General features: G+C 56.1%; 9 protein-coding genes across 9 annotated transcripts; 4 read left to right on the top strand and 5 right to left on the bottom strand.

Moving 5' to 3' along the window:
- Positions 1-38: 38 nt before the first annotated feature.
- On the top strand, positions 39-2,506 carry BCV69DRAFT_90186 (UvrD/REP type DNA helicase). The gene is made up of 4 exons (XM_025495623.1): positions 39-500; positions 589-1,427; positions 1,510-2,104; positions 2,410-2,506. The coding sequence occupies exons 1-4, from the start codon at positions 197-199 to the stop codon at positions 2,418-2,420; spliced, it is 1,749 nt and encodes a 582-aa protein (XP_025345139.1). The 5' UTR covers positions 39-196; the 3' UTR covers positions 2,421-2,506.
- A 1,627-nt stretch (positions 2,507-4,133) lies between these two features.
- BCV69DRAFT_90109 (hypothetical protein) lies at positions 4,134-5,152 on the top strand. Its single transcript, XM_025495622.1, has 2 exons — positions 4,134-4,855; positions 4,948-5,152. Exons 1-2 carry the CDS (start codon positions 4,479-4,481, stop codon positions 5,093-5,095), a joined length of 525 nt encoding a protein of 174 aa, XP_025345138.1. The 5' UTR covers positions 4,134-4,478; the 3' UTR covers positions 5,096-5,152.
- Positions 5,153-5,209: 57 nt separating this feature from the next.
- On the bottom strand, positions 5,210-7,475 carry BCV69DRAFT_315099 (hypothetical protein; the record flags this gene model as incomplete). The annotated part of the gene is made up of 2 exons (XM_025495172.1): positions 7,119-7,475; positions 5,210-7,043 (listed from the first exon to the last, which is right to left on the bottom strand). The coding sequence occupies exons 1-2, from the start codon at positions 7,451-7,453 to the stop codon at positions 5,210-5,212; spliced, it is 2,169 nt and encodes a 722-aa protein (XP_025345137.1). The 5' UTR covers positions 7,454-7,475.
- A 920-nt stretch (positions 7,476-8,395) lies between these two features.
- On the top strand, positions 8,396-9,947 carry BCV69DRAFT_279226 (putative TIF2-translation initiation factor eIF4A; the record flags this gene model as incomplete). The annotated part of the gene is made up of 3 exons (XM_025491232.1): positions 8,396-8,403; positions 8,496-8,648; positions 8,882-9,947. 3 exons carry the CDS (start codon positions 8,396-8,398, stop codon positions 9,945-9,947), a joined length of 1,227 nt encoding a protein of 408 aa, XP_025345136.1.
- A 1,124-nt stretch (positions 9,948-11,071) lies between these two features.
- On the top strand, positions 11,072-13,401 carry BCV69DRAFT_315097 (hypothetical protein; the record flags this gene model as incomplete). The annotated part of the gene is made up of 2 exons (XM_025495171.1): positions 11,072-11,496; positions 11,589-13,401. 2 exons carry the CDS (start codon positions 11,072-11,074, stop codon positions 13,399-13,401), a joined length of 2,238 nt encoding a protein of 745 aa, XP_025345135.1.
- Positions 13,402-13,543: 142 nt separating this feature from the next.
- BCV69DRAFT_301714 (hypothetical protein) lies at positions 13,544-14,150 on the bottom strand (the record flags this gene model as incomplete). The annotated part of the gene is made up of 3 exons (XM_025494587.1): positions 13,544-13,801; positions 13,901-13,931; positions 14,071-14,150. 3 exons carry the CDS (start codon positions 14,148-14,150, stop codon positions 13,544-13,546), a joined length of 369 nt encoding a protein of 122 aa, XP_025345134.1.
- A 671-nt stretch (positions 14,151-14,821) lies between these two features.
- Positions 14,822-17,279, bottom strand: BCV69DRAFT_253478 (acetyl-CoA synthetase-like protein; the record flags this gene model as incomplete). Its single annotated transcript, XM_025490520.1, has 5 exons — positions 14,822-16,555; positions 16,644-16,684; positions 16,785-16,883; positions 16,969-17,021; positions 17,176-17,279. The coding sequence occupies 5 exons, from the start codon at positions 17,277-17,279 to the stop codon at positions 14,822-14,824; spliced, it is 2,031 nt and encodes a 676-aa protein (XP_025345133.1).
- Positions 17,280-19,096: 1,817 nt separating this feature from the next.
- Positions 19,097-19,908, bottom strand: BCV69DRAFT_253617 (alpha/beta-hydrolase; the record flags this gene model as incomplete). Its single annotated transcript, XM_025490528.1, has 2 exons — positions 19,097-19,234; positions 19,333-19,908. The coding sequence occupies 2 exons, from the start codon at positions 19,906-19,908 to the stop codon at positions 19,097-19,099; spliced, it is 714 nt and encodes a 237-aa protein (XP_025345132.1).
- A 1,013-nt stretch (positions 19,909-20,921) lies between these two features.
- Positions 20,922-21,810, bottom strand: BCV69DRAFT_301711 (alpha/beta-hydrolase; the record flags this gene model as incomplete). The annotated part of the gene is made up of 2 exons (XM_025494586.1): positions 20,922-21,059; positions 21,169-21,810. The coding sequence occupies 2 exons, from the start codon at positions 21,808-21,810 to the stop codon at positions 20,922-20,924; spliced, it is 780 nt and encodes a 259-aa protein (XP_025345131.1).
- Between the last annotated feature and the right edge of the window lie 339 nt (positions 21,811-22,149).

Below are 22,149 nucleotides of genomic sequence, written 5' to 3'. Positions count from 1 at the left end.
GGCCCAGGAAAGCAGCCAGGCGTGGCCAAGGCTCCTTCCCCTGTTGGTCCAACCACATCACCACGACGCTCCCACGGCATCGACTTGCAAGGTGCTCCCACCTTCGACGGGGTCATACCTCGGGTCAGCGCTCCGCAGCGCTGCTCTGCGATCGCACCATTGCCGCATCCCAAGGGCAGCTCCCACACTCACCACTATGGCACACGCAGGGCCGTCCACCTCCTCTCCCAGGAAGGCCGTACCAGACTACCTCCACTCCCTATCCGCTGCCCAGCTCAAGGCAGCAACTCACCCTTCGACGGGAGCACTATGCATCTCTGCTCCTCCTGGATCTGGCAAGACGAGGGTGCTGACCTCCAGGGTGGCATGGCTCGTCAGGGAGGAGAAGATCATGCCGGAGGAAATGGTCGTCGTTACTTTTACTAACAAGGCGGCCAATGAGATGAAGCAAAGGTTGTTCAAGCTGATTGGGGGAGACAGGACGTCGAGATTGGTACTAGGTAAGATATCTGAGCTGTGGTGACTCAAGCCCTGAGCAAGCATTGGACTCATCTGACCCCACTTCGTTCATACTCTGCCTTCCACCAGGCACCTTCCATGCCACCTGTGCTCGCTTCCTACGCAAGTATGGACAGCTGATCGGTCTCCAGAACAACTTTTCCATCATGGACGCAGATGATTCTCGAAAGGTCATCAAAGCCATCTTGGGAGATATGAAGGAACATCTCGATGCAGAGAAGCTCAAGATTACCCCGGAGACTGCACAGAGCACGATTTCATGGGCCAAAGCAAAAGACGTTTCGCCGGCGGCATATCGTGCGACGATCAACAAGAGGAGTACAGCCAAGACATGGCGAGGGGACGAAAATGAGACTTCCAATTGGAAAGCGGTCATTGCCAACGTCTACGAAGAATATCAGGACAGGCTACAAGAATCGAATGCTCTCGACTTCGATGATCTACTCGTCTTCGGTGTGAAGCTTTTGAGGAAACACCCTAGTGTCGTGGACAACATTCGTCACGTCCTAGTAGATGAGATGCAAGATACTAATACTACCCAGTATGAGCTCATGTCGCTCTTCGCCAGCGCTACACGTTGTGTCACCACCGTAGGAGACCCTGATCAGTCCGTCTACGGCTGGCGAGCGGCGGAGATCGGAAACCTCGATAGGATGTCGCGGGAGTTCAAGACATCACACTGCCTTCTCGAGGAGAACTATCGAAGCACTGGCAAGATCCTCGAGGCTGCTTTGGCAGTCATTGAGCAGGACCCTGCCCGAGTGGCCAAAGGGCTCTTCACCTCGCATCCGGCTGGACCTCCGGTTACGCTCAAAGTGGCCACTTCGCCTCAGGCTGAGGCGGGTTTCATAGCTACAGAAGTCAAGCGACTGATTGCTCACAGTGGTGGAATGCTGAACTTTGGTGATGTGAGAGGCGAGACAGCAGAAAGAAGGACGACAGCGAAAGACATCGAATTGACAGTCGACACTTTTCACCTACTCCGCTCAGTTCGTCGTTCTTCTTCGTTACAATGCTCTCAGTAGAGACATCGAACAAGCCCTGCAAGCCGAATCAATACCCAGCCGCATGGTCGGCGGCTCGAAGTTCTTCGATCGTATGGAAGTCAAGGACATCCTGGCTTATCTGACCCTCGTCGTCAATCCGGGCTACACACCTGCCTTCACACGCGTTGTCAATGTTCCAAAGAGGGGTATTGGCGAGAAGAGCGTGGCAGGCTTTTTGGCCTCGGCACGTGAAGAGGGTGTATCCGCGATGGTGCTGGCGGAGCGAGTGGCCGACTCTCCAAGCAAGAAACCACTCTTTGGCGTTAAGCCAAGCAACAAGACAGGTCTCGTCCAGCTCGTCAATGGCGTCCGCGAGCTTCGCGATGCTGCTGCGAAAGGCGCTCAAGTCCATCGACTCATCGAGATGGTCCTCGACAACATCTCGTACAAGTCTCACATTTCCAAGGAGCCTGACTTTGACTCGAGGATGAAGAATGTGGAAGAGCTGATGAACTTCTCTAAGATCATCATGGAAGCTGCGGGGTCTCTTCAGGATCTACGAGAGCTGAACAGGCCGGATCGCGAGGACAGCTTCGAAAGTATCCCCGACGCGAAGGCTAGTGGGCCAGGCACAGGGCGTCGTCCGAGCATCCAGGAGGACAAGAAAGCTCCTCTGTCGATTGAGTTTGATCATTTCGACTCTGACGACGGCGTAGTCGAGACAAAGCCAAATGGGCTCAACGATACCAAGAAGGAGACTGGTTCGCAATCAAGAATTCTAGCGGCGCTGGACGCATTACAGGATGAGCTTGAGGACGTCAAGCCCGAAGCGAGCACTCTCAAGCGGGGTCGCACTTCATTCGGTAGCTCCAGCCAGGGCCAAGGCAAGGCCGATGCCATTGAGATATCCGATAGCAGTGACGAATCGGCCAGGAACACACCAGCGCCATCAAAGAAGAGTAAGATGAGCCCTCAGAAACAAAGCGGAAAGAAGAATCCTCGGCAACTTTCAGCACGAAAGGGCAGACTGTCTCACGGACAGGAGTCGGATGATGAGAGCGACGTGATGCCGAAGGACAGTGTCGAAGTGCCTGCCAACAGTCCTCTGCGAGCTTTCCTCGAGGCCTGTACACTTTCAACCGATCAGCAGGGCTCGACAACTGGCGATGGCGAGAATGAAGAAGGTCCCAAGGTGACCATCTCAACCTGTCACGCCGCAAAAGGTCTCGAGTATCCGGTCGTCTTTGTGACGGGAGTGGAGGACGACATCATCCCCTTTTTCCGCTGCACGAAGGAGCATGAAATTGCCGAGGAGCGTAGGCTGCTCTACGTCGCCATGACTCGAGCCCAAGGACTGCTCTACCTCACGCACTGCCGACAAAGGATGGCGAGGGGCGACTACATCGAGAAGAGCCTTTCGATGTTCCTGCGACCGATCGTGGACAGGCAACTTGGTGGCAATTACGGCGGGACGTCTGCCTACAACACAGCAAGGAAGATGACCAAGGTGGATTTCAGCGCTGCCAGGCCCGAGCTGGATGCAGCAGCATGTGCTGTGCTCGCAAAGATTCTCGATCGACCAGCTCCCTCCTCTGCGGACATCGAAGCGAGGGTCAAAGAGTACTCCCAGAGCAGGACTGCCGGCATGGCATGGCAGGGCGATCAAGTCTATGCCGACGGCTACGATCGATCCTATGGAGAGCTCAAGGGACCTCATGGCTATGCTGGCGGTGGCTTCAACTCCTTTGGCGGTGGGTTCGGCATGGGCGGGTTTGGCATGGGTCGATACGGTAATGCTGGAGATGCAGGAGATGGATCCTTCGGCGGCGCAATGGGAGGTCGATCCTTCTCGTCCGGACCGCTTCGCGGCACCACGAGCAATGCCGCTGGATTCTCATCTGCGCTGAAGAGCTTCGGCGCCAGTGGGCAGGACAGCAAGCTCGGACTTCCACAGCGTTCCTCCTCTGGCCCGGCCTCGCGTCCACTTGGAATCGCCAGAAGTGGCGTCTCGACGGGCTCTGCTGCCCTAGATCGCAAGAGGTTCAGCAGCGGCTACGGCAACTACAAGGACGAGTCGGCCATGGAGTTGTCGGATCCAGGATCGAGGGCAAAGGCCGTGGCTCCTTCGCCACGCTGGCTCGAGGAGTATAAGAGCGGAAATGTCATCGATGTCGATGCAGACTCGCGACCTGGGACGGACTTGAGCAGCTTTCAGAACTCACACAAGGCCTCGTTGGATAGTCTCAAGTCTTTCTTGCCAGAAGGAGGGAGTGCGGCTGGTGGTTCTAGCAGCAGTGGTGCTGCCAGGAACATGTCGAGCGCAGGGCTGGTGCCACGCCCGCCTGCTGCGTTTGGCAAGGCTCCCAAGGTCGGCGGGAGCAAGTCACTGGGGGTGAGGAGGGCGCCCTCGAACTCTCTGAAGAAATAACCGAGAGGAGGCAGGAGGACTCGCTAGCAGAGCGGCTGGCTCGTATCCATTTCCGCGTGTATCATAGCCCCACCCCCTTGAGCCTCATTGTGTCTGCCGAGGCCCATGGATGCTTACGTAATGCCTGGCTCAGCCCCAACCCGCCTTGTCTCGCCTTGCCTAGCCTGAGCGCCCCTTTCCGTTATCAGTGCTGAGCGCTGGTGTTTGGTACGCGCGAGTCCGTCCGTCCGTCCGTTCCGCCTGTGCGGTGCTCAGCCCAGCTCTGGAAATTTTTAGACCAAAGCCGAGCACGGGCCCTGTCTCGGCGCTTTCCTTTAGCCCGAGGGTCCCTTATCAGTCCGAGCCCAAGACAGTTCACTCCCAGAGGGTAGAAAGGGGACAGGAGAGCAGGGAGTGGATGGGGTGGGATGAGTTTAATTCAATTCGATGGAGAGGAGGTCAAGAGGTTTATGACATGAAACAGAGAATTACTCCATCCATTTCGATACCTCTCTCCGATTCACTTCTACATTGAAGAATTGGCTGGACAATTGGCCGAACTCACAATGGCTCTCCTCAGACCTTCTACCTCTATCTCAAACACCGCCTCTGGTACTACCACTATCACTTCCACTCCCTCTCTCTGGTTACCCCTCTCCCTGCCCCGTCCCTCCTACCTCCTCCTCACCTTACTTCGTCCCCTCTACCCAACCCTCGAAGTAGCCCATCGTCTCCTACTCAACAGTCTTGCCCTCTCCCTCCTCGCATGCACTCTTCCCTTTTCCATCTATCTCACCCTTGGACAAACAGCGAGAATCGCAAGGGGGGAGGGGATTTGGGGGATGAGAGTGAAGGAGTTGAGTGGTTTGCTTTGGGAGGGGTTTGATTGGTTGGAGGAATGTGAGGATGAGGGAGTTTTGAGAGAGTGGATTGAGAGGACGCTGTGAGTATGAAAAGCAGCGCGGGAATGTGAGGTGGAGTGGGTCGGGAGGAAATACTGATACTAATACTCTTTTCTGGTCTTGTCTTTGACAGAGGAGGAGGAGAAGAAGAAGAAGAAGAAGATGGACTGCACGATGGATCTCACAAGCGTAGGCCACAAGCTGCTAGCAACGACGATGCTTTTGGACCCAACATTGCTGCTGCTAGAAGGGACTCGGGCATCGAAATCCTTGACGGGTAGGACAATGCGCTGCACTGCACAGTCTCATGGCATGGCATGGTCCTTGCCGCATCTACAATGGGCAACGAGAGGAGCTCCCGAATTCCGCCGCCGCCTACTCCTCATTCAGCCCGTCTAGGCACCTCGATGGACACCTCCCAGGCTCATCACCGCCACGCCCTTCTTCTTCTTGCCCTTCGAGCCGCCTTCACCACTACCACCTCCACCAGGCGTGCTGGCTCCACTACCACCAGCGCCTCCCAGTCCAACATCGTTGAGTCTCCTACCAACGGCAGAGACATCAAGCGGATTGGCCCTCTCCTCTGGAGAACCTGGCGAATCAATCCGACCACCCCCGCCACGACTGCTCCCTCCATTCCCCGCAACAAGCCAAGGAGTCGAGCTTCCTGACGTCCCACCCGAGCCTGGACCAGCACGATTGAACAAGGCCCGCTTCTGAGCCGCAATCGCCGAGGCATTGGCGTTGAGCGGCAGAGCTGGAAAGGCATGGCCGCTGCTGCCCTTTGGCGCTTTGGATGCCGAGCCATTGGATGCTTTACTGGCACTCGGGTAGGATGAGGAAGAGTATGGGACAGGTGGGCTCGGCATAGTAGGAGGGGCGACTCGAGTCGTAGAAGACGCCTGTGACCAAGGTGTGGAACCATGGACAGCTCTCAGATTGGCATTTACCTTGGCTGCATGCGAAGCCGAGCCGGGTACTGTAGACTTAGCACTCGCAGAGGACGAGGCAGTGAAATGCTTGGAGCCTGCTGCTGCGCCCAGTGTTGGAAAATGCTCCCTGTTCGTACCTAGTCTGCTAGAAGTTTGACCACTGCCCCTTGCAGCTGCCCTCTCGACATTCTCCCAGATCTGATTATTGGAGGCCGCCCTGCTCTTGATGTTACGGATGGAGCCAGAGGGAAAGCCGCTGCCAACTGATGCGTAGCTGCCGCTTCCCGGTGCGACTGGTACCAGAGACGGAAACTGCGTCCTTTCGATCCTGAGCTTATTCCACGCTTGCAAGACTGCATTCTTCTTGTCCGCATCCGTGTCGAGCAAGTCTACCAGCCCATTGATGACAACGGCTGTATTGTCTAGATCGTCCACCAGCGAGTAAGTGTTGTCGACGAGGTCATTGGCAGACATTTCTCCTGCTCGGAAGATTCTCACTGCTGATCTGAACGAGGCCAGCTTGCTTTCTGAACCACCGAGGATGCCCTGGACTCGCGCAAGGTAAGCCTCGTGTCTCTCTGTTGCGCTCTTGTCCGAGGAGGAACCCCCGGCTGCAGAGCGCGAGTTAGATGCTGCCAGGGCATTAGCAGCTTGCTGCTGAGAGCTCTCGCCCGTCGTAGTCGTGTGGCCGCCAAAGTGGATACGTCTGCTGTGATTGGCAGGTCCTGCGCCAGGAACATTGGCGCGTAGGGCCAAGGACGAAAGAGCAAGAGGGTCGCTCCGTGTGGGAGGATCTGGCTCAGCAGGCCCACGCCCGCCACGCTTATCTCGCCGGGCTCGCGGTGCTGAGCCACTGGAGGACCCTGCAGCATTTGGATCCTCATAGTGAAAGTTCGCTTCGATCCTCATCGCCTCCTTCAGCTCTCTGTTGCTGAGCTCAGCTCCATGCTCTGCGACCTGATGCGCTTTGAAATCCATCTGGCTGTCGAAGACCACGAACTTCTTTTCCAGACAGTCCTTTGACATGCACAGGAAGTGTCGTTGCCTGAAATGGTGCTCGAGCATATTGTAGTCTCGGAAATATTGCCAGCGCTCCGTCTCGCTGCCGGAAGCTTTGCAGATGTGGCACTGCTCATGCTTGTCGCGCATGTGGGTGTAGAGTTCGTCGTCTGAGTAGAAGTGAGTATGACAGTACTCGCAGAAGCGATGATCGCCCTTCATGTGACTTGCTAAAGACTGTTGTGTATGCATCTCGTGCTCATGAGAGAAGATTTTCTTGTTCTTGATACACAAGTCGCTGAGAGCCGGCAGGGATGCAAAATGGGTAAGCATGCAGACGTTGCGTGAGACCCTTGCTCCAGGATGTACTTACCAGATCAAGCGATCATGGTCTCTCTTTGCATGCATCTTCAGGTCCGCCCATCCTGCGCTCGTCACCTCACACCTCTCGTCTGGGCAGTTGTAGCGCAAGAGGATGAGAGTGTCCTCCATGGCTTCTCTCGTCTCGAAGCTGATGGCCAGCTTAGCATCAGAATACGGCAGATCCTCTCCGGTGAAGTCGGAAAAGTGCTTTGTGGGTGAGCTGGTGAAGATGAGTCGGTTCATCGTGGATCTGCAGCTACTGCATTCCCTGGTCTTGTATAGAGCCCGCAGCCTTACTGCACATATATGACAGGTCGGGTGATTGCAGGGTCCTATCGAGTACATCTTTGTCGGTTCTGCGCAAATGCCACATAATCCCTCGTCTTCGTCGTCATCTTCTGGAGCTGGTAGGGCGGTAGAAGCTGCAGACGGCGGATTTGCTGGTGTGCCTTCCTCCACCTCGTCCTGATCCTCTGCCTTTGCCTTGCCCCTTGCCGACGATTCCCGAGTGGGTTGAGACGGTAGTGATGTCGGTTCTGGCAGTTGCGACTGCGGTTGGTCGTCTGTCCTGGTCAGAGAGCCACCAAAGTTGCCCCTTCTGCCGCCGCGTCCTCTTGCGCCTCCTCTTGAGGACGACCCTCCACGTCCACGGCCGCGGCTGCCATCTTGGCTGGCTCCCCTGCCCCTTCCTCTGCCGCTAGCTGGAGGAGCTGACATTAGCAGGCGGAGCTCTCGCTTGCCTGTCTGCCAGGAGGAGAAGGTGTTGAGGATTGGGGGGTTGGGACGATGCTGATAGGAGATGGTGAGTGTTCAGATGTGATCTTGCTGCTGCTGCTGCGATGCTGACTGACCGCTCGCAGTGATCACCTCCTGGCTGCTGATCCTGTCGTGCGTCTGTCTGGTCCTTCCTTCCTGCTGTCGGAGTGTGAATGCCGCGTGCGCGAGTGACTTCGGCTCCGGGTCCTGCCTTTTTTCGAGGGAAACTTCGCTCGCCCCCTTTGCTCTTGTCTCCTGGGCGTGGCGTGTCTGGCTGCGTGAGTGGGCGGGGCAGTCGAGATTTGCCTTGCCGCCCGCCGCGGTGCCTGGCAGAGGCACTTTTTCCTCTCCTCACCAACTCTTCGGAGCCAAACCCCCCCTCACATCGCCACCAACCACTACTTACACACACGCAAGAAGCAACGTAGAGACGTTCTGCTTCTTACCTTACATCCAAAGCGAATCTACATCAAGGCGTCGGCAAAATATTGCGACCCCTTGAGCCCTAGCTAGAAGCACCTTTCAACAATCATGTCGAAGTGAGTCAATTCTTCGCATATCTGCATGTATGGTCACACGATGACTGACCTATGCGACTTGCTCCCTCGCCTCTTGTTCTCTTTACTTTCAGGCCTGAAGAGACGACGGCCGCTGCGCCGGCCGCCGGTGGAGCTGAGCTCCAGGTACCCGAGGGAGAGATCGAGTCCAACTGGGAGTCTGTCATTGACAACTTCGACAACATGGAACTCACCTCTGAGCTGCTCCGTGGTGTCTACGCCTACGGGTGAGTGGCTGCGAACCGGAATTTGTGGGAGAGCGAGCTCATATGCGTTGCGGAAGGCAGACATTGCCCTGGGCATGAGATGGCCGGTGAAGGTCCTGCCTTCGAGCGCAGCAGAGGCGGTAGAAAGCTCAGCAAAGCTTGCTCTCGGCCTGGAATCCAATCAATTGGACATAGCTCCATATGCTGACGGCACCTTCATCGCTCCCCTTCTTTCTCTTCTCCTTTGTTCATAGTTTCGAGCGCCCCTCCGCCATCCAGGCCCGAGCCGTCGTCCCCATCATCAAGGGACACGACGTTATCGCTCAGGCACAGTCTGGTACCGGAAAGACCGCCACTTTCTCCATTGCCATTCTGCAGCGAATCGACCCTGCCATCAAGAATGTCCAGGCCCTCATCCTCGCCCCCACCCGTGAGCTTGCTCAGCAGATCCAGAAGGTAGTCATCGCCCTCGGAGACTACATGCAGATCAAGTGCCACGCTTGCATCGGTGGAACCAACGTCCGTGAGGACATGGCTCAGCTCCAGGACGGTGTTCAGGTCGTCGTTGGTACCCCCGGCCGAGTCTATGACATGATCAACCGACGTGCCTTCCGAACCGACGCCCTCAAGATGTTCTGCCTCGACGAGGCCGACGAGATGCTGTCGCGTGGTTTCAAGGACCAGATGTACGAGGTCTTCCAGCTCCTGCCCCAGGACACCCAGGTCGTCCTCCTCTCCGCCACCATGCCTTCTGATGTCCTCGAGGTCACCAAGAAGTTCATGCGTGACCCCGTTCGAATTCTCGTCAAGAGGGACGAGCTGACCCTTGAAGGTATCAAGCAGTTCTACGTCGCCGTCGAGAAGGAGGACTGGAAGCTGGACACCCTGTGCGACTTGTACGAGACCGTTACCATCACCCAGGCCGTCATCTTCTGCAACACTCGCCGCAAGGTCGACTGGCTCACCGACAAGCTCCACGAGAGGGAGTTCACCGTTTCTGCCATGCATGGAGACATGGACCAGCAGCAGCGTGAGGTGATCATGAGGGAGTTCCGATCCGGCTCCTCCCGAGTCCTCATCACCACCGACCTGCTCGCTCGAGGAATCGACGTTCAGCAGGTGTCGCTGGTCATCAACTACGACCTGCCCTCTGACCGTGAGAAGTACATCCACCGAATTGGTCGTGGTGGACGATTCGGCCGAAAGGGTGTTGCCATCAACTTCGTCACCGAGCCCGATGTGCGAATGCTGCGAGACATTGAGCAGTTCTACTCGACTGTGGTCGAGGAGATGCCCCTCAACGTCGCTGACCTGATCTAAGCGAGAGATCAGTCCTGGTGCGGTGAGGGTCGTCGCGGAGGGGGTCGACGATCCGACCGGAAGGGAGATGTAGTGCGATGCGATGCGGTGTGCGTTCAGCAATCTATCATCCCCTTTTTGCTACCCCATCTCAAGAGTACTCTGTTCTTTCTTCCATACTTCAAAACAAGCCTGTAGCTGGCAACCCGCAAGCTAGTCTTACAACCATCAAGCCGAGGGAAAGAGAGAGGGAAAGTGTCTCTTACCTCTCCTACACTCTAGAGGTCATGCGCCACCAGTCACCTTCCCTTCTCCCCTTTTCCCCAAGAACCCTCTGCTTTACGACGTATCAAAAGATCTACCTTCGGCATCCGGCTATAGCATCGCAGCGAGCAAGCTTGTACACCACACCAGCTTTGTTTCTCTTTAGTTTTCGCTGCCACTTACCACCTTTCACTCCCCGAACACCACCTTTCCTCCGTCCCCCTCTCCCTCTACCACTGTGGTTGTTCCTCGCATACCTTGCTCTCAGTGCCTTCATCGACATCGATTGGTCTTGTCCTGATTTAGATTGAGTGATGTGATGCAGATTTGTTCTGTGGTGCTTCACCTCTACGCTGTGATGATGCGAGCGGCACTAGGACGAGGCTTAGTGTCGTTTCGCTGCGTGAGGACCTCTCTATCGCATTTACGAACATTGACCCTCACAGTCGATACCTTACCTTGACGTGTCAAGGTGTGAGCCTCTTCCGTCCCAGTCATCGTCGACGCCGATAAATATTCATAGCCACCGACATCCCCCAGGCACTCTTGCTTCCCACTTCGGGCCTAGCGGCAACGCGTGGGACTCGTCTACGCGCCCTACGCGGCTAGAGTGACACAGGACACGGAAGCGGAGATTGGATGAGCGAGCGAGAGGGTGTAGAGAAGGGTAGAAGCGAAGAAGTGGCCACTTGCGAGGTCTTAACAAGGACTCATACGCTGCTACTACCTTTGACGACTCTTGCTGATCAATGGCAGATGCAGTACTGCCAGTGTAAAGCATGAGACTCCCCGTACTGCTCCACAGAGTTGGACGATAGCCAAGGACCACCCTACCTTGCGCATCTGTATTGCACTAGCACAGCAGCAGCAGCAGCAGCAGCATGACCTCCCCCGTTCCTCTCTCCCTCACTCCCCTCCATCCAAAATATCAAGCACGCTGCCGTCGAGCCAACATCTTCAATGTCCATCAACTCGTTCTCATACCACCGAATGAGCTCGCAGGACTCCTCGGCTTGGGAGTAGAAGAGACCCTCCGTGGAGTACTGGAGGTGGTGGTTAGGGGATGCGTACCGAGGTGTCTTCGCTTAGGAGTGGGGAGACGTAGGCGCGATGAGAGGGAAGATGAACGGAGTCAGAGCGGATCGGGGAAGGGAAAAGAGAGGCAGAAGGATCTTGAGGTCTCCGATGGACTACCCTTCAATACAAGCTCTGGGGGCTACCGCATCACCTCTGGTGATGCAGGCCTAGACGCAGCGCTGGGAGGTGGAATCCGCACGGGCATGCTGACAGAGATTGTCGGTGAGAGGTGAGTGTGATTTCTAGATACAACGAGGGCTTGGATCTTATTCTGCCAGGATTCGTCTCACCTACAACCTCTTGTGGCTCCTTCTACCACAGCTCTTGTGGCAAATCACAACTGGCTCTGCAGCTCGCCGTACATACCGCCTTGGGCTCCATGGACAGACCGGCGGGGTCAGTAGCTCTGATGATCTCAGAGGGAGATACTCAAGGGAGCATTGCAGTCAGACGCATGCTGGATATGGCAGAACGTCTCACTCGACGCCGCTGGAGGAAGAGCTACGCTCACGCAAATGAGAACGGAACAGCTGATGATCGGGACGGTTCCAATCGCTCGGAGTCTGTGGAAAAGCGGAGACGTCTTTCTGGGCCAAGATTAGACCGAGGGAAACCCCAGGAAGAAGATGAGGCGGTCGAGTTTGCCAAGCAGCAGGTACTCAGAAATGTTCACCTCGCCTCAATACGAGACTTGGATGCTCTAGAGCACGTGATAGAGTACACCCTCCCTGGCCTGGCGCAACGGCTGCTAGAGCAAGAGACTCAGTATCGTCATAGAGCTCCTGTCGCATCGCAAGCTTCATCCTCAAGTGATCCAGCTCCTGCACCCTCTCCGCCGCTGCGGCTCGTGATAGTGGACAATCTCCCCTGCCTCTTCTACGCTACGCACCCTACCTCGATGAACGCCATGGTCGCTCGATCTCGCGCGCTGGGCAGTCTGTCTGACGGACTCAAGAAGATCGCTCGGATAGGCAGTCCTCTGGATGCCACGAGAGATAAGGGGAGCGTCCGGGTCAAGAATGATCCTACAGCCACGCCAGAAGCTGCCCCAGCGGAAGCCTCTCCAGCTGCGTACTCTGCTGACGATGGTGGCTCAGCAGTAGTGATCATCAATCACGTCTCGGACGTCTTTGAGCGGGACCTTCGAGCTCTGAGTGAAATTGCCTCTTTCTCAATCCCACCTTCATCCTCATCTTCGAGCGCAGCAATGCAAAGCTCTTCACAGACGTCAAGAACGACGGGCGAGCCTCCGCTAGCGTACTCGCACCAGTCACCCCTCTTCTCAGGCCTCACCACTTCCGTACGTGCGGTCTCGAGTCTTAGCAGGATGGACCTCCTGCAAGAAGAGGAAGAAGATGATGCTGCGCAGGGCCACCACTCTGCACTGCTCGGCAGACAAGTCCCAGACTTGTCCCACCTCGGAGGCGGTGGCGGTGGCTTTCCGACCAACTCCTTTCCCTCTGCCCTCGGCGCTAGTGCGGGTGATGTAGAGCTGGAAGCCGATCCTCTGATCAGTGGAGCTTTCCCAGGAGCAAAGCAGGCTGCGCTTGGCCACGTGTGGAACAATTGCATCAATGTCCGAATCATGCTCTGCAAGACGGGAAGACGAGTGCGCAAATCGCTAGAGGAGATTGAAGAGCGCGAGACCGACAAAGACAGGAACGGCCAGAACGGGGTACAACATCCTGTCACGAAGATCGAGAGAGAGGGGGAAGCTGCCTCGACTGGTGCGGCTGGCAGTCACCTCTTCCACTCGAAGCTCCGAACCTCGACTCCCATCTTCACTGCTACCCTCGTCTTTGCACCGCACGCCCCCATGCGAGAAATCTTTTTCCGGTTGAGCGCGGCAGGTGTGCAGAGCCTCTCAATCGCCGAGGTGAAGAGTGGTTTGCTACCCATTGGATATGCGAGGGAGGAAGAGTGGGCCGATGAAGAAGAGACGCAGCACGAGGGGCGGCAAGAAGAGGTAGTGATGCAGAAGGAGGAGCAGACAGGGGAAAAGATAGTGGTGCCTGTGCAGTCGGGCTGGAATGACGAGCCTGATGGTGGAGAAGACTTGGAGGAGGGCATGGAGGAGCTTGAGGCCATCATGGGTCAATTCGAGACGCCAGAGGCAGGACGAGATCCATCTTGAGCCGACGCCTCTGGTCGAGCGGTCTAGTCTGTCACGTTGTCCAAGGAGAACATCCTGTACCATAAATGCTATACCTATATCGCACACACACACACACACAGTCCCTCTTTCCTTCTCGTCCATCCGACTCTCCTCACCCTGCTCAAACATGACTGCCATGACCCTCTGCACTAATACTACTCTTCTCTTCCCCCTGTCCATCCACTTGCTCCTGTCCAACAAGTTCAGCTCCATGATCTTTCCCAGTTGAAGTATCCGTAGGTTGACCTCGATCAGCAAACCCTTCTGGACCATCCATGTCGGCATTTCCACGAGATTGACCAACTTCTTGACCTGATCCTTCCCCACCGCTGTTGGCTTGAGAGGAGGAGAGGTTAGGGTGGGGATGGCCGGTGTTTTGCTATTGGGAAAAGGGGGAGGGAGGAGGAGAGGAGGTGATTTAGCTGAGGCTTGAGCTGGAGCTGGAGAATGGAGCAGAGCAGAAGAAAGGCAGACTCACTTCGTAATTCTGTGCGTTCTGTGCATACTTCCTAAGCATTGCAAGGAGAATCCAAAGCGATTTCAAAAGTCGTCAGCTTCTCATCTCTCTTTCTCTCTCTCCTGTCACCCCCGTCCCTTGGCTCCCCCTGCCCGGCCATACTATTCCTCCCCTCCCCTACTCGCACTCACGCCTTCAAATCTCCCACGTGTCTATTCATCGCTTCAAAGTCGGGCGTTCCATCCGCCTTGGGCTGAGGTGCTGAAGGCATCTTTCCTGCTGCTTGCTGGTTGAGCTTCCAAAGATTCAAGAGTAAAGCTGAAGCTAAAAGTGCGGGGCGTGGACCGTCTTCAGAAGTACGTGGAGGAGGACTTGGGGATGGGGGATGGTGGATGGTTGTTACTGGTAAGGCTAGACTGGGCTGGGCTGGGCTGGGCTGGGTTGGGAGGGAGGGTAGTGCGAATCTTGAAGTCGCTTTGGAACAGGTGAGATGAGGTTGGAGTGTTCAGTAGCAGAGTAGCTTCGTTGTGTCCTGGGATAGTTGTAGACTAGAATAAACTAGTATGGCATAGCGTAGCGTAGCGCACTGCCTCTGCCTCTCCCTTGTCTCGACTCGGCTCGCAGGGTCGCCTGACGTCACATCACAGTCACAGGCGCGACCGGCGCACGTCCGTGCACCACAGTCACTCCCTCACTCCTCGTACACTTCTTCTTGCAGCAGCAGGAATGGGAACTCGATCAATCGACGTGGACAGAAGGAAAAATAGACACGGGCGTGAGAGGAGGGAGTGTTGGGGAGCACATGGGTGGATGAGTGGTTGGGTCGGAGTAAAGAGAAAAAAGTATCATTCGCATGGGAGCACACAAGGAGGGAACAACGACGACGAGGGCGAGGAACGAGACGAACAGGGAGGAGAGGGTGCAAGGTTCTTCCGATCCCTTTCACGGGTAGATCTTCTTGATCTCCTCCTTGTACTTCTCCGTCACCTCTTTCCTCTGCAACTTCTGCGCAGCCGTCATTGGCAGCTCTTCCGGCACCAGCAGAACCTCTTGAAGACTCTCCATTGGCTTGAATCCATTCTTCTTGCCCACATTGTTCAACTCCTCCCTCACCGCCGCTGCCACTTTACGATTCTTGCAGAGGGTAGCCAGGTCTTCTCCATTTCCACCCAGACTCTTGGAGGAGGCGAGCTTCTGCAAGTCTCCTTCGCGGGGGAAGACAATGGCCATTGGCTTGCTGGCATCCTGCGAGGCGTGCACGCACATGTTCTGCACTAGCGAGCAAGACTTGTACGTCGATTCGAGCCGCTCAATGGCAATGTACTCTCCTCCTTGCAGCTTGACCAGGTTCTTCTTTCGGTCGATGACGCTCAGAGTACCATTGGGGTTCCACTGTCCCACGTCTCCTGTCATCAGCCAGCCGTCCTCGCTGATCGTTTCCTTGGTAGTCTCTTCCCGCTTGAAGTAACCCTTGGTCACTGCAGGGCCTCGAATCAAGACCTCACCCTGAGGTGGGTTGTTGGTGGAGAAGTATCCAGCATCGGGCACGTCCTTCAGCTTCACCTCAATCGAAGGGACCGGCACACCCACTGTCCCGTACTCGTTGTGGAAGTCCGGCGTGACAATGGCGCACATGGCAGAAGACTCGGTCATTCCGTATCCTTGCAGCAGCTTCACCACGGCCAGATCCAGGAACTCCTGCGTCTCCCGGGAGATGGCTGCTCCTCCGCTCAGAGCCAGTCGCAGACGGCCTCCAGTTGCTGCCTGCACCTTCTTGAACACGAGAGCGTCAAAGACGCTGGAGAGAAGCGGAATCTTGTTGCGCTTGACTGTCATACCGGCACTGAACATTCCCCGAGCAAAGGCGGGCGCAGCGCTGAGCTTCTGGTTGATACCCTTTCGGATAGTCTCCCACACAGCAGGAACTCCTACCAGGACCGAGGGCTTGAACGCCACTAGATCACCCTGGCAGTTGCGCACCGAGGCATCAGTGAGCGTCTTGACGGATCCGTAACCCATGGTCACACCGACGAAGATGAGAGCGCATTCCACGACGAATTCGAGAATGTGGGCCAGGGGCAGGTAGGCCAGGAAGGTGTCTGCAGGTTGCAGGAAAGGACCCAGCAGCTGCGCAACACCACCGACCGATGCAACCAGGTTGGCATGGGTGAGGATTACACCCTTGGGAGCACCAGTGGAGCCAGAGGTGTACATGATGCAGGCAATGTCGTCTGCCTTGGGAGGATTCGGCTTGGCCACGTTCTGCTCTCCGTCAGCAATAAGCTCGTCGAGGGAAAGGAGACGGCTGCCCTCCCTGCCCTCGAGACCCTTCTTGACCTTGTTGAGGACCTCCTTAGACGGCTTTCCATCGTAGATGACGTACTTGACAGTCTCCGTCTTGGGGAGCGTATTGGCCAGGGTCTCGAGGAGGTTGTCATTTGTGAAGATTCCAACGACCTCTGGCTCGTTGAGCGAGTGAGCAAGACCTTCCTCTCCCAGTGTCTCGTAGGCTGTGCAAAATTGAATGTTCTGACGGAAGCAAGAGTGAGCAAGGACCTGCCAGTTGGCAGTGGTGGCAGAGTAGATGTTGAAGCGAGTCTCAGTGGTGAGACCGATGTTGCGGAGACCACTGGAGGCGTACTGGATCTTCTTGTCAAGCTCGGCATAAGTAAGGAACTACAGGACGTGCGGTATAGGAAGCAGAGCAAAGGAGTGAGTTTAGGTTTCAAGTCATAGATCCAGGCGGTATACATTTCGATCGTACCTTGTAATCACTCAGCTCGTAATACTGCCACTTCTTCATCTCTGAGGCAGCAGAGTGACAGAAAGGCAGGATAGGGTCCGAGGTCAGCTGACCTTGACTTCCTGCTTCGGCGGCGGCATCTCCCCATCGCAGATTACTCACCCTTTACGTCCTCTCCATCAACCTTCTTTGTGATTTCCTTTTCTTCGGTGTGCATCTTGATCAGCTCTCGAGAACCGACAATGGGCCTGTTGGTGTACTCTGCAGAGGAAGAGGGAAGATGAAGTCAGCCAGACGTTCCGAGCTGGGGTGCTCCCCCTACTGCCGAAGATGCTGGTGTGCTCACTCTTGTATGCAAAGTCGAAGATGTCGACCATGGTCTTGATGCCATGGCCAGGTCTGCCGGAGTACGGGGGGGCAGCAGAGCAAAGCGCAGTGTCAACAAACCTTGACCTCCCCAATCCAAAGCTGGCATCGCAGTACCGGCCAGAGTAGTGCCGTAGGACTGCTACTGCTGGTGCTGGTACTACTACTGTAGAAATGTACTACTCACCCTTCCACGAGCTCATTGGGTGTCAAGAAGCACCTTCTGACCTTGCCCTCTCCCTCGGGAGGTGCGTCTCCAACTTCTACCGATGCCATTGAGGGCGGTGCCATGATTGCAAATGAAAGAGGGTGGGAAGGGTTGCTGCTGGAAGTTGTACTTGTGCTAAGAACGTCGGAAGATGTATGTAGCTAGAATAGGTAGAAGAGCGAGAGGGGGTCGCCACCTTGTGATGATGGAATGAAAGAAAGGGAGGGAAAAGGGCAAAGGCTGCAATGGGCGGAGTGGATGAGTGGAGTACGGAAGCAGATTCCAAGCGGGAAAAGGGGCGAGGCGAGGCAAAGCAGGGGCGACATGAAATTAAAGGGGACGTGCTCTTGTGTCAGTGCCAGTCCAGCAATCCCGCCCCGTCCTCGGCTCAACCCCAGCCAGCCGCTGCGCACGCCATGACCTCGGTCTGCTACCACCTTGCACCTTCACCCTGGCAATGTTGACCAGGGCTGAGAGGTGCATAGGTGGTAGTGGCAGCAGCGTGCCCACAGCCTTTCGGATAGGCTCTGCCGCCGTGCTGAGGGGGACGAACCGATGCGGAGCTGCGCGCGCGGGAAGCTTCGGATCTAGGCTCACTCACAGCTGTTTGCTCCTGGGTATTTGTATTGAATGAGGTGAGAATTGGCAGAGAGTAATGGTATGGATGGTAAAAGGAGGTGAGTGGGGGTTGTAAGGGGTGGGGAGGAGGGTCAAGGCGGCAGAGAGTAGCCGTTCTGAAAGAGAGCGTTGGTGGAGTGTCGTGAAAGCGGGGGTGGGCATGACAGCCGAGGAGGGCAGAGACGTGGTCCATCGATGCCCCCCCCCCCACCCTGCCATCCCTCCATCGCTAGACGGGCCTGGGGCGGCGGGGCCACAGAAGGCAGACACAGACGCAGCGAAGGCAGGCGACGAGAGACAGGTGTCCTCGCCTAGACGAGGAACGTCTGCGTCACTCCTGGCCTCGCATCCCAACTTCAGATTCCGAATCTGGGGTCCCGCGCCCGCAAAGCCCAGGCAGGAGGCGTAGGCAGACGAGCACTCTGGCCCAGGCAGAAAGGCTCTCAGTACCACGACAAGTCGGAATGCTCAGTTGATAGTGTAGGCGGAGACTGCAACCTCTCCACCTCCACTGCCTTCTTCCGCCATGATCGGCTCTCCTCTACCAGTGTCAGATCACGGGCGCCTCCATCGCGGAGCCCACTGCCGCCTACTCCTTCGCCCGTTCTGGAAGTCGGGCGGTCGACCTGCGTACAGTAAGAGTGAGCGTCATGCGTAAAGTGTCGGGCATAAACGCCCGAGTCGGCGCGAAGAAGACGACCTGGCAGGACATTCGGCCCTTTGCCGCCTTGGACTCCTAGGGACTTACAGATCAGCGGTCAATCTTTGATCTCGAACTTTGAAAGACCATTGAGAAGATCTCGCCCCCAGTCGGTCGCAACTAGTAACACTTTATCAAGGTGACAGTCTGAGGTATGTGTTCACGGAGTACATAAGCAGCAGACTGAGGACAATCCAGACACTACAGTCGTGTACATCATGGTGTGACTGTCTCCCAGTACTTCCCTGTCCAAGAGATTCGACGAAGCAGTCCGATGTCTCAGCATAGGCTGCGCTATACATAGCTGATCAACACGCCGGCGGCCAGCGAAATCACACGAACATGAACGCTCACACGTGTAGAGGACGAAGGGTGTTGCAAAAGTGACGCTTCAGTGATCGTAGAATTTGGAAATAACGAATGCATTGATGGATATTTCTGCGCCGTGTCTAGATGAAGAATATATAAGGAACCAAAAGGTGCGAATGCGAAAGCGGAGAGGAAGGACTCGGCTGCCCAAGTCAAGACCGAAGGGGGATGGGAGAGGGTGAACGCATGGTGCGGACCATTTCAATTTTGCGTTTATGCAAGGGCGGCCTTGAGCTGCTTGATGAGGTGGGCAGCTCCAATGTTCTGTACACTGGCCTGGTAGTACTTTTGGTGGTTGGCAAATGCATTGATGATGGACCAGAAGTTCAGGCCATTGCACACGAGATCGTCCTATCAGATTGCGGAAGGGAGCAGGGGGGATGAACAAAGTCAGCAAGTGCTCGTGGGTGGAGTATTGGGCGAGGCTCGGCTCGGCTTGGCTTACTCACGACGTAGCAGATGTCAAGGGTCTTGCTGCTGTACCAGGCAGAAGGGATGGGCTGTTGCGAAGTGGAGTAAACGCCATTGGTACTGTTGGTGAGGGAGCCGCCCAATTGGTCCACATTGGAAATCTTGTAAGACAGCTTGGCAGGGTTTCCAATGAGGAGCACACCAGCAATGGCCTTGTAACCAGCAGAAGCGGTGTTGGTGTAGTTGGTAAGGGCGAGAGTGGTAGCAGTGGCACCTTGACTGTAGCCGAGAAGGACATACTTCTGGCTAGGGCAGTCGGTCAGTCCCTGCTCGATTCGGCGAACAATATCGTCGGCACCAATCTGCTGGGTGTTGTCCCCGGCGGGGTAGACGGTCTGGTAGGCGATACCACCGGTGATGTTACCCAAGGTGTAGTTGGACATGCCGGTGAGCTGGGCCGTGGGAGCCTGAGGCTCATTGGTTCCTCGTGTAGCGATGAGAACGTACTTGGCACAAGCGGGGTCGGCTCGGGCCTCGAGGTCGACGGAAACCTCTTCCAGGGCGACTGGCAGGCGAGTCAGGACAGGAGTGGCAGAGGCGGACAGTGTCGACATGGACAGGGCCATCAACAGGGATGCGAGACCGGCGCCAGCCAGAGCACGGGTGAGGTTGGAGAGCATGGTGGACGAAGAGGAGTAGGTGGGAGAGAGGCGGAAGGACGAGTTGTAGGTGTACTAGGTGAGGGATTTGTTTGTATGATGAAGGAAGTCGGATCCCCACCAGGGGGCTATTGCGCTCCTTTTTGTATCTTCCAAGACTACATCTGCTCCGGTCCTCCCGGAGCTACTGCATCATGGTTTGCCCAGCCCCAGAGGATAGGTCACGTTTCCTCCCTCGTGTCCAAACCCCATGTACTAGCCTGCTTCCATTGAATTCTCCTCGAGGTACAGCTAAGACATCATGTCTTGCACTGACATGCTTCTGCCACTCTCGGCCTGGTGGGGCGTCATCCCTCCGCGGAGATCCAGAGTCCATGCATCACTTGCAGACGAGCCAACCCCTCTTCCCCTTCCTCCGGCGGCGGCGGGGTATGGGCAAAGCTCAGGGGCTGGTGCTGGAATACACTCTTCTCCTTGTTCGGTACATGGGGAAGAACTCGTCATCATGTACGTTCCCGGATCCTTCGGCGGCTGTTCTTTGCTAGGCGTGTGTGTTTGCTCCGTTGGAGCGGCCTCATTCGTGCATCGGAGCAAAATTCAGGTGGTGCTAGACTTGGGCGCCGGTGGCTTGAACGCGCCTCACTGGCTGCAGGCGGGAGAAGTCGTGGCTGGGAGGTGGTCTAGGCAGCGGGGAGGAGAGGAGGGGGATTGAGCGATCTGCAGCGACCACTAGTGGTACAGACAGACGCACAATTGAGAAAGGTTGGGCGAGCAGCGCGATTTGCAGCATCCGTGTTGCAGAGGCAGTCAGCAGTTTCGAAGCATTCGGCGGCATCAAAGCAAGTCTGGCAAGGAGCAGATGACGGACGTCCGGCTGTAGACAACTAGAGACATGAAACAGTAGGGTAGAGTGAAAGCAATCGAAAGGCTGACTACAGGTAGAGAGTGCGTCGTTTCTACTGTCCCGCTCATGCCAAGGCAATCTTCAGCTGCTTAATAATATGAGCGGCTCCCAAGTTCTGCACGCTGGCCACTTTGTACAGCAAGTGATTGATCATTAGGTTGATCACTGAGAAGAAGTTCAGGCCATTGCAAACCAGGTCATCCTGTGTGATTGTCAAGCGAAGTTGGAACGTAGAGTCAATGTCAGCAGATAGGACTTCTTCCACAATGGCGTAGCCGATACAGGCAGCTGCTAGCCCTAGAAAGACTCACCGCCCAGCATACATCGAGCGTCTTGGTGCTGTACCAGACATCAGGAATCGTTGGCACCAGCTTGATGTAGACGCCATTTGTGCCATTAGTCCAAGAGCCGCCGACTTGGTCTACATTTGAGATCCTATTAGCCCGCTTCGCTGGATTGCCTACGACGACGACGGCGGCAATGGCCTTGTAACCAGCACTGTTGATATCAGTGTAATTATACAGAGCAATGGCCGTCGCAGTAGCGCCCTGACTGTAGCCCAGCAGCACATACTTCTGCGCAGGACAGTCTGTCAAACCTTGCTCAATCCTGCGAACAATGTCGTCGGCACCTAGCTGGTGGGTCCAGTCGCCTGCAGGGTAGACGGTCTGATAAGCGATGCCGCCGGTAATATTGCCAAGTGTGTAGTTGGTCATACCAGAGAGGGCAGGGGTGGGACCCTGCGCCTCAAATGTTCCCCTCGTAGCGATCACCACGTACTCGGCACAGGCCGGGCTTGCTCGAGCTTCGAGGTCGATGGGAACTTCTTGCACGCTCCCAAGGCGAGTCAGGAGGACGGGGGAAGCATTTGCTGAGAGTGTCGACGTCGAGAGGGCCATGAGAAGGGTAGCAACACCGGCGCCGACAAGGGCGCGAGCCCAGGCAGAGATCATGATAGCTGGGAAAAGCAATGAGATTGAGGGGGGAGTCAAAGGTGAGGGTCAGGGTGGGAGGTGAAGAGGATGCCTTTACGAGCAGGAGAAGTAGACGCATGAGGTGCCGGTGCCCACCTTGCACTTCTTCTTATACCCTCCCAAGACGATGTCTCGTCGGGCGATCCAAGCGCTACTTGCGTCGGTCTGTGCCACAAGTTGGTTTCGCACACGAATTGATGCAGATTGAACGAGGACCGTGTTCATCTCTACTACCTGAGAGCATGGTGCATACTTTGTTCCTTGATGCTAGACTTGGGTAAGACCCCTGCGCTGGCGGAAAGTACAGGACACGGGCGT

Source organism: Pseudomicrostroma glucosiphilum, assembly GCF_003144135.1.
Source record: "Pseudomicrostroma glucosiphilum strain MCA 4718 unplaced genomic scaffold BCV69scaffold_19, whole genome shotgun sequence".
NCBI lineage: Eukaryota > Fungi > Basidiomycota > Exobasidiomycetes > Microstromatales > Microstromataceae > Microstroma > Microstroma glucosiphilum.
This window is presented reverse-complemented; position numbering and strand designations above follow the sequence as displayed.

Excerpts from the sequence above, each read along its gene's own strand:
- BCV69DRAFT_90186 (XM_025495623.1), top strand. The coding sequence starts at position 197 with ATGGCACACGCAGGGCCGTCCACCTCCTCTCCCAGGAAGGCCGTACCA. Across the intron at positions 501-588 it reads GACGTCGAGATTGGTACTAG|GCACCTTCCATGCCACCTGT; the intron begins GTAAGATATCTG and ends GCCTTCCACCAG. Across the intron at positions 1,428-1,509 it reads GAATGCTGAACTTTGGTGAT|TTCGTCGTTCTTCTTCGTTA; the intron begins GTGAGAGGCGAG and ends TACTCCGCTCAG.
- BCV69DRAFT_90109 (XM_025495622.1), top strand. The coding sequence starts at position 4,479 with ATGGCTCTCCTCAGACCTTCTACCTCTATCTCAAACACCGCCTCTGGT. Across the intron at positions 4,856-4,947 it reads GAGTGGATTGAGAGGACGCT|AGGAGGAGGAGAAGAAGAAG; the intron begins GTGAGTATGAAA and ends TGTCTTTGACAG.